The sequence below is a fragment of the Salvelinus sp. IW2-2015 genome, linkage group LG32 (genome assembly GCF_002910315.2).
Source record: "Salvelinus sp. IW2-2015 linkage group LG32, ASM291031v2, whole genome shotgun sequence".
NCBI classification, from domain to species: Eukaryota; Metazoa; Chordata; class Actinopteri; order Salmoniformes; family Salmonidae; genus Salvelinus; species Salvelinus sp. IW2-2015.
This window is the reverse complement of record NC_036871.1, coordinates 36,496,887-36,505,654: the sequence shown is the minus strand read 5'-3', so window position 1 is coordinate 36,505,654 and position 8,768 is coordinate 36,496,887. Positions and strand designations below refer to the sequence as shown.

At 44.3% G+C, this 8,768-nt stretch overlaps 1 protein-coding gene across 1 annotated transcript in view; it reads left to right on the top strand.

The window, feature by feature from the left end:
• The window catches only part of LOC111957213 (mitochondrial adenyl nucleotide antiporter SLC25A24), a 21,250-nt gene that overhangs the window by 10,088 nt on the left and 2,394 nt on the right, over nt 1–8,768 (top strand). The window contains exons 5-7 of the mRNA XM_023977985.2: nt 4,600–4,758; nt 5,020–5,172; nt 6,229–6,336. Coding sequence (XP_023833753.1) covers nt 4,600–4,758; nt 5,020–5,172; nt 6,229–6,336 — 420 coding nt within the window. The remainder of the gene's footprint in view (nt 1–4,599; nt 4,759–5,019; nt 5,173–6,228; nt 6,337–8,768) is intronic.

Genomic DNA, 8,768 nt, shown 5'->3' with positions numbered 1-8,768 from the left:
CCAGTGGGAGAACAAGTATTTGATACACTGCCGATGTTGGGTTTTCCTACGTACAAAGATTAGAGGTCTGTAATTTTTAATCATAGGTACGACTTCAAACTGTGAGAGACGGAATCGTGGAAACACAGACAAAATCCTTACGCAAAAATCACATGTTTGAGCTGGATCCCTTGATTTTAAGTAACACAGTCTTCCTAGGACTATTCCTTTATCATTTATTTGCATGACACATAAGATAATTTATACCACTCAAGAAAGCAGAATTAATATTTGGTACAGAAAACCTCCTGTGTGTTGGCCACATTTACAGAATCAATACGTTCTCCTCGTAGTCCTTACTTAGGACAGGTTTGCACGACACTGTCACGCAGGATTCCTTGGCCCACTCCCTTCCTCCGGAACTCCCTTCCAGGTTCGAGCTGATCCGTGCTGGGGCAATACGACGTATTCAGGTCCCTCAAAGAGATATTCTATTGGGTCTAGGTCTGGAGACTGCTAGCGCCACTCCAAAGACCTTGGAGATGCTCTTTCCTTACAGTCAACGACTACCTAGATGCCCTTGCGCTGATGTTTAGGCGACACTGTCTTGCTGGAAATCCAGCCCACGACCCGATCTTCAATGCTCTTACTGAGGGAAGGAGTTGTTGCCTAAAGATTCGACGAATACATGCCCCCCATCTCACGCATCCCCCCAAGCTCTAATACGGTGCAAGTCGTTCCTGTCCCTTTGCAGAAAAGCATCCCCAAAGAATGATGTTTCCACCTCCATGCTTCACGGTTGGATGGTGTGTCTTAGAGTTGTACTCATCCTTCTTCTTCCTCCAAACACGGCGAGTGGAGTTTAGACAAACAAGCTCTATTTTTGTCTCATCACCACTATGACCTTCTCCATCCTCCTCTGGATCATCCAGATGGTCATTGGCAAACATTCAGACGGGCCTGGACATGCGCTGGCTTGAGCAGGGGGACTTGCGTGCGGCTGCAGGATTTTAATCCATGACGGCGTAGTGTGTTACTAATGGTTTTCTTTGAGACTGTGGTCCCAGCTCTCTTCAGGTCATTGACCAGGTCCTCCGTGTAGTTCGGGCTGATCCCTCACCTTCCTCATGATCATTGATGCCCACGAGGTGAGATCTTGCATGGGCCCCAGACCGAGGGTGATTGACCGTCAACTTCAACTTCTTCCATTTTTTCTAATAATTGCGGCCAACAGTTGTTGCCTTCTCACCAACCATGCTTGCCTATTGTCCTGTAGCCCATCCCAGCCTTGTGCAGGTCTACAATTTATCCCTGATGTCCTTACACAGCTCTCTGGTCTTGGCCATTGTGGAGAGTTGGAGTTCTGTTGATTGAGGTGTGGACAGGTGTCTTTTATACAAGGTAACGAGTTCAAACAGGTGCAGTTATACAGGTAATGAGTGGAAACAGGAGGGCTTCTTAAAGAAAAACTAACAGGTCTTCTGTGAGAGCGGAATCTTCTACTGGTTGGTAGGTGATCAATACTTATGTCATGCAATAAAATGCAAATAAATTTCCTTAAAAATCATACAATGTGATTTCCTGGATTTTTGTTTTAGATTCCGTCTCTCACAGTTGAAGTGTACCTATGATAAAAATTACAGACCTCTACATGCTTTGTAAGTAGGAAAACCTGCAAAATCGGCAGTGTATCAAATATTGTTCTCCCCACTGTATGTAGTACTTTCATTTGACCAAGTTTTGTCTCAAAGGAGTCAAATAATCCCTCCAGCAGTAACAATTAGACGTCATGTATTTTTTTTTAAAAGTGATAATTTCTAAACATGAAATTAGTTTTTGATTAGCTCTACAGTGGCAAAAGTTTTGAGAATGACACAAATATAAATTTTCACAAAGTCTGCTGCTTTCAGTGTCTTAGATATTTTTGTCAGATGTTACCTATAGAATAATGAAGTATAATTACAAGCATTTCATACGTTTCAAACGGCTTTTATTGACAATGCTATGACAGTTGATGCAAAGAGCAAATATTTGCAGTGCCTTGACCCTTCTTTTACTGCGAATGTCAGCTCATGGCATGCTCGTCAATTAACTTCCTGGGCCCCATCCTGACTGATGGCAGCCCATTCTTGCATAATAAATGCTTGGAATTTGTCAGAAATGTGGTTTTTGTTTGTCCACCCGCCTCACTGAGGATTGAACCACAAGTTCTCAATGGGATTAACGGTCTGGGGGTTTCCTGCCATGGACCCAAAATATCGATGTTTTGTTCCCCAAGCCACTTAGTTATCACTTTTGCCTTATGGCAAAGGTGCATCCATCATGCTGGAAAAGGCATTGTTTGTCACCAAACTGTTCTGGATGGTTGGGAGAAGTTGCTCTCGGACATGTGTGTCCATTCTTTTATTCCGATGGCTGTGTTTCTTAGGCAAATTGTGAGTGAGCCCAATCCCTTGGCTGAGAAGCACCCCACACATGAATGATTGCTCAGGATACTTTTACTTGTTGGCATGACACAGGACTGATGGTAGCGCTCACCTTGTCTTCTCCGGACAAGATTTTTTCGGATGCCCCAAACAATCGGAAAGGGGAGTCATCAGAGAAAATGACTTCCTCAGCAGTCCAATCCCTGTACCCTTTGCAGAATATCAGTCTGTCCCTGATGTTTTCCTGGAGAGAAGTGGTTCTTTGGCTGCCCTTCTGTAACACCAGTCCATCCCCAAAAGTCTGCCTCATGTGCGTGCAGATGCACCTGCCTGCTGCCCATTCCTGAGCAAGCTCTGTACTGGTGGTGCCCCGATCCCGCACCTGAAATCAACTTTAGGAGACGGTCCTGGCGCTTGCTGGACTTCTTGGGTGCCCTGAAGCCTTCTTCACAACAGATTGAAACCGCTCTAACTTGGAAGTTCTTGAATGATCTGAGAAATGTGATTAGGTGCAATCTTACTGGCAGCAATCCGTTGCCTGTGAAGCCCTTTTTGTGCAAAAGCAATGATGACGGCACGTGTTTCCTTGCAGGTAACCATGGTTGACAGAGGAAGAACAATGATTCCAGCACAACCCTCCTTTTGAAGCTTTCCAGTCTGTTATTCGAACCAATCAGCATGACAGAGTGATCTCCAGCCTTGTCCTCTGTTCAACACTTACCACACTGTGTTAAGAGAGAATCACTGGACATTATAGTCAGCTGGTCCTTTTGTGGCAGGGCGTGAATGCAGTGGAAATGTTTTTGGGGGATTCAGTTAATTTGCATGGCAAAGAGGCGACTTTTGCAATTAATTGCAATTCATCTGATCACTCTTCATAACATTCTGGAGTATATGCAAATTGCCATCATACAAACTGAGGCAGCAGACTTGTGAAAATTAATGTTTGTGTCATTCTCAAAACTTTTGGCACGACTGTAGGCTTTAGTTTAGGTCCATTTTGGATATACTTGAATGTCGTAGTGGAGAACAATATATATCTTGTGTAATTAAACTTATATATAACATGAGGTTGTTGATGTGTATGGCTGCATTTCAGAGACATTTTTGTACCTTTGAATGTCGCAGTAGTAGGACATTTATTAGTGTGGTGCTTTAGCGTGCTGAGCGAGAGAGAGAGAGAGAGAGAAACTGTAGGTGTTCAGTGAATTTATGGAAATCATAAGCTCATTAATTCTCAGTAACAGAGTGATAATGAAGATACTACATCTTGTATCCCACCAAAACAGTGACACAAGCAGTAACAAGTAATACTCTTTTAGCAGGTAGTCTCAACAGTAGCGTTATGAAGCCGTCACTATTTGCTAGAAATAAACTTTGCAAGCATAACCCCACTGGAGATAAGCAAAAACTGTACATTTTCTGATAAAAGTCCAAAGTCAAAGTCAAAGTGGAAACAGCATTGACTCCACACAGTTTGACAGTTAAACGGCTATTAACAGAGAATAGTCTAGAAGCTACATTCACTGCTGTGATCGACTGCTTAGGTATTGTGTTTATATTGAAGCACTGTGTGAGGCTGTTGGTCAGTGCATTTACATTACAAGGCCAAAGACAGACACAAACATTTATCACAATCTGAATTATTGATGGCCCTTAATTGATTTGAAAAATGGACAGGAGTTTTTTATCCCAATATGTGCTTACACCCATCAATGTTCTTCATTCCTTCAAGAGATGGACGTGTGAGTGCGTGTGCTGTGCATGTGTGGCTGTGTTTGCGTGTGATGTCGTGCACTCGTGTGTGTGCATGGTGTGTGCTGTTGTTTGTGTGTGTGTGGCGTGTGTGTGCTTTGTGTGTGCGTGTGTTGTGTGTGTGTGTGGCGTGTGTGTGCTGTGTTGATCTCCGGGAGCGGTATGTAGCAGGTGTTGGTAGACAGTTTCAGCACTGTATGAGAATAGGCCTGCTGGTTGGGGAGGTAGAAGTCTGGTTAGGCCTTGGCACTGTATTGACCACATCTGTTACTTACTATAGCTCGAAGGTTATCTTTGGGCAATCTGATGAAGAATGGGAAGTTGGAACAACATGAAAGACCGACTGAACAGTTTACTATAAGAATACATGYATTGATCGTACAGAATTCCTGTCCCAGCAGTTTGGCACCTGTTCAAGCTAATATTTTTTATTCACCAGGTGCTGGACATAGGAGAGAGCATTGCCATCCCCGATGAGTTCACTGAGGAGGAGAAGAYCTCGGGAGGCTGGTGGAGACAGCTGGCTGCCGGGGCGATGGCCGGGGCGGTCTCTCGCACCGGCACCGCCCCCCTGGACAGGGTGAAGGTCTTCATGCAGGTAGAGCACCGGAAAGGTTGTCACAGTCTGACCACTCTATGGAGGCCGAAAGTAGACCGCTTTATATGATTTCACTTCTAACTACTGTATAACCCTTATCACAAACCTTACACATTTATTTTAGAGTTTTTCTCTTATAACGTTTTTGAGGCCTACAACCCTTTACAAAGTGAAGTGTTGGAGACAAAGTGAAAAGCACTACAGGAATGCTACCTACCCATCAGTATTGTGTAATCTACAACACCTGTGGTTGTGGTTCAGGTCCACTCCTCCAAGTCCAACCGGATCACCCTGTTGGGAGGATTGAAACAGATGATTAAGGAAGGGGGCGTGGCCTCACTATGGCGAGGGAACGGGATCAACGTGTTAAAGATCGCCCCTGAGACCGCTATCAAATTCATGGCCTACGAACAGGTTGGACACTGTTTCATATCTTTACTATGATGGAGGTAGACAACAAGAGGTAGACCTAGAGAGAAAGACACAGTGACATATGGAAAGCAGGAAGAAATGAATCAAACGATAGCGAGGAAAGGAAACATGAATGAAATAGGAAGATAGACAGCGAGAGGGAAGACAAACAGAGAAAGAAAGGGAAGACAGACAGAGACAGAGAGGGAAGACGGACAGAGACAGAGAGGAGAAGACGGACAGAGACAGAGAGGGAAGACGGACAGAGAAGAGAGGGGAAGACGGAGACAGAGAGAAGATCAGAGAGAAGACGGATCGAACGAGAGGAAACGAGAGAGACGAGAGAGAGAGCAGAGAAGAGAGAAAGAGACGGGAAGACAGAAAAGAGAGGGGGAAAACAGACAGAGACAGAGAGGGAAGACAGAGAGAGACAGAGGGGAAAAACAGACAGAGAAGAAATGGTGAAGACAGAATACGACAGCAGAGGAGAAGACAGACAGAGCGAGAGAGGGAAGACGCACAGAGCGAGAGAGGGAAAGACAGACAGGAGACGGGGGGAGGGAAGACGGACAGAGACAGAGAGGGAAGACAGACAGAGAAAGAGAGAGGGACGACGGACAGAGAGAGAGAGGAAGACAGAGAGAGACAGAGAGAGAAGAACAGACAGAGAAGAGAGAGGGAGACGGGACAGAGAAAGAGAGGGAAGACGGACAGAGCGAGAGAGGGAAGACAGACAGAGCGAGAGAGGGAAGACGGACAGAGCGAAAGAGGAAAGACGGACAGAGCGAGAGAGGAAGACGGACAGAGCCAGAGAGGGAAAGCAGCCAGACAGAGAGGGAAGACGGACAGAGCGAGAGAGGAAAGACGGACAGAGCGAGAGAGGAAAGACGGACAGAGCGAGAGAGGGAAGACAGACAGAGAGGGAAGACAGCCAGACAGAGAGGGAAGACGGGCAGAGCGAGAGAGGAAAGACGGACAGAGGAAGCGAGGGAAGGTGGAAGAAAGGGTAAATGTTGTGATAGTATCTCTGTGTTGTCTTCATGACGTATCTCCTGTCAGTATAAGAAGCTGCTGACACCAGAGGGTGGGAAGGTTCAGACCCACCAGAGGTTCATGGCTGGGTCTCTGGCAGGAGCCACAGCACAGTCGTCCATCTACCCCATGGAGGTGAGACCACCCACTGTCACTTTCAGGTCTCTGGAATTCATTTCATCAAGTATTCTATTAACATTCCAAAGACATTTCCGTCTACTTCGGTCAACTTCATCAAGTGGCATTCATGAAACATTTTTATCTTGGTGAGAGAGAAATGCTAGTTCTCAGAAATACAGTGAGCTCCAAAAGTATTGGGATCGTGACACATTTTTTTGTTGTCGTTTTGGCTCTATTCTCCAGCACTTTGGATTTGAAATTATGCAATGATTATAAGGTTAAAGTGCAGACTGTCAACTTTAATTTGAGGGTCTTTTCATCCATATCTGGGGAACCGTTTAGAACCGTACAGCACTTTTTAGGGGACCTAAAGTATTGGAACAAATTCACTTGTATGTGTATTAAAGTAGTAAAAATGTAAGTATTTGGTCCCGTATTCACAGCACGCAATGACTACATCAAGCTTGTGACTACACATTTGTTTTGGTTGTGTTTCAGATTATTTTGTGCCCAATAGAAATGAATGGTAAACAATGTATTGTGTCATTTTGAAGTCACTTTTATTGTAAATAAGATTTGTAAATACCCCTAAGACATGCTAACCTCTCACCATTACAATAACAGGGGAGGTTAGCATTCCCCCCAAGACATGCTAATCTCTCTCCATTACAATAACAGGGGAGGTTAGCATTCCCCCCAAGACATGCTAACCTCTCACCATTACAATAACAGGGGAGGCTAGCATTCCCCGCAAGACATGATAATCTCTCTCCATTACAATAACAGGGGAGGTTAGCATTCCCCCCAAGACATGCCAATCTCTCTCCATTACAATAACAGGGGAGGTTAGCATTCCCCCCAACACATGCTAACCTCTCACCATTACAATAACAGGGGAAGGTAGAATTTTTGGGGGGTATGATCTTTGTGCGTCTAACTTTCTCATTCATCATTATCCGTAGTCATGGTAGCATCCACATTAGTGTAGAAGTGTTTAGAAATATTATTTTCTTAATCACAATAAAAGTAACTCCAAAATGACACAATACATTATACATATTTAACCATTAATTTTTATTTGGGTACAAAGTAATCTGAAACACAACCAAAACAAACAGCAAATGCATCCAAACAAGTTGTGTAGTCACAAGCGTATGTAAATCATTGCTGCTGTGAATATGGGACCAAATACGAAACTTATGACTACTTTAATACACAATATAAGGTGAATGTCCATGCTTTGGTCCCCTAAATGGAGGTACTATGATAAAAATACCGAAAAATAAAGCTGACAAGAGTTTAAAAAAGTGAATTTACATTATTAAAGTAAGTAGAATGGTTTTATTGTCAAAATATTTATTTCAGTGCTCTCGGCATTTGACAGCAAATATAGGTGAATTTTGCTATGTCCTTTTCCTCTTCAATCAATAAAGTAAGTAACAGATCATTTTGACTGTCATGTATAACCTCAGTCATTGTATCATTTTTCAAATCTAAATTGCTTGAGTTACAAAAACCAATAACAAAAAAATGTTCACTGCATAATACTTGGGAGCTCACTGTAACTTGACGTAAAAGTTGAAACAAGAGTGCAAATTCTTTGTGGTGTACTATTATTCATTGACAAATAAGTACGTAAAAAGGCTCCAAAACTTCTGTCCCGCCTAGATAGTGCATTAGATGGCCACACCATCATTTATTCTGGCTTCTCGTAAAGCAGTGCATTACACGGTTACTCCACCCATTGTAGTCTAAATAAAATAAGACACTTATGTTTTATCTACTCTCTCTCTCTCTCCTCTCTCTCCTCGCTCTCTCTTCTATCCCTCTCTCCTCTCCCTCTATCCTCTCTCCTCTCTCTCTCTCTCTCTCCTTCTATTTCCTTTTTTTTCTCCTTTCCCCTCCTCCTTCCCTCCTTCCTTTTTTTCCTCCTCTCTCCTCTTCCTCTCTCTCCTCTCTCCTCTCTTCCTTCCCTCTCGTCCTCTCTCTCTCTCTCTCTCCTCTTCTCTCTCTTCCTCTCTTCCTCTCTCCTCTCCTTCCTCTCTCCTTCCTGCACTCTCCTCTCTCCTCTACTCTCCTCTATCTCTCTACCTCATCTCTCTCTCTCTCTCTCTCTCCTCACCCTCTCCTCTCAATCCTCCTCTCCCTCTCAAATCCTTCTACTCTACTCTCCTCTATCTCTCTCTCTCTCCCTCCTCTCTCTCATCCTCTCTCCTCTCTCTCCATCTCTCTCCTCTCTCCATCTCTCTCTCTCTCTCTCCTCTCTCCTCTCTCCTCCTATCCTCTTCCTCGTCTCCTCTCTCTCTCTCTCTTCCTACTCTCTGCTCTTCCTCTCCTCTCTCGTCGCTCCTCGTCTCCTCTCTCTCTCTCCCTCTCTCTTCCTCTCTCCTCTCTCTCTCTCCTCTCTCTCCTCTCTCTCCTCTCTCTCCCCTCTCTCTCTCTCTCTC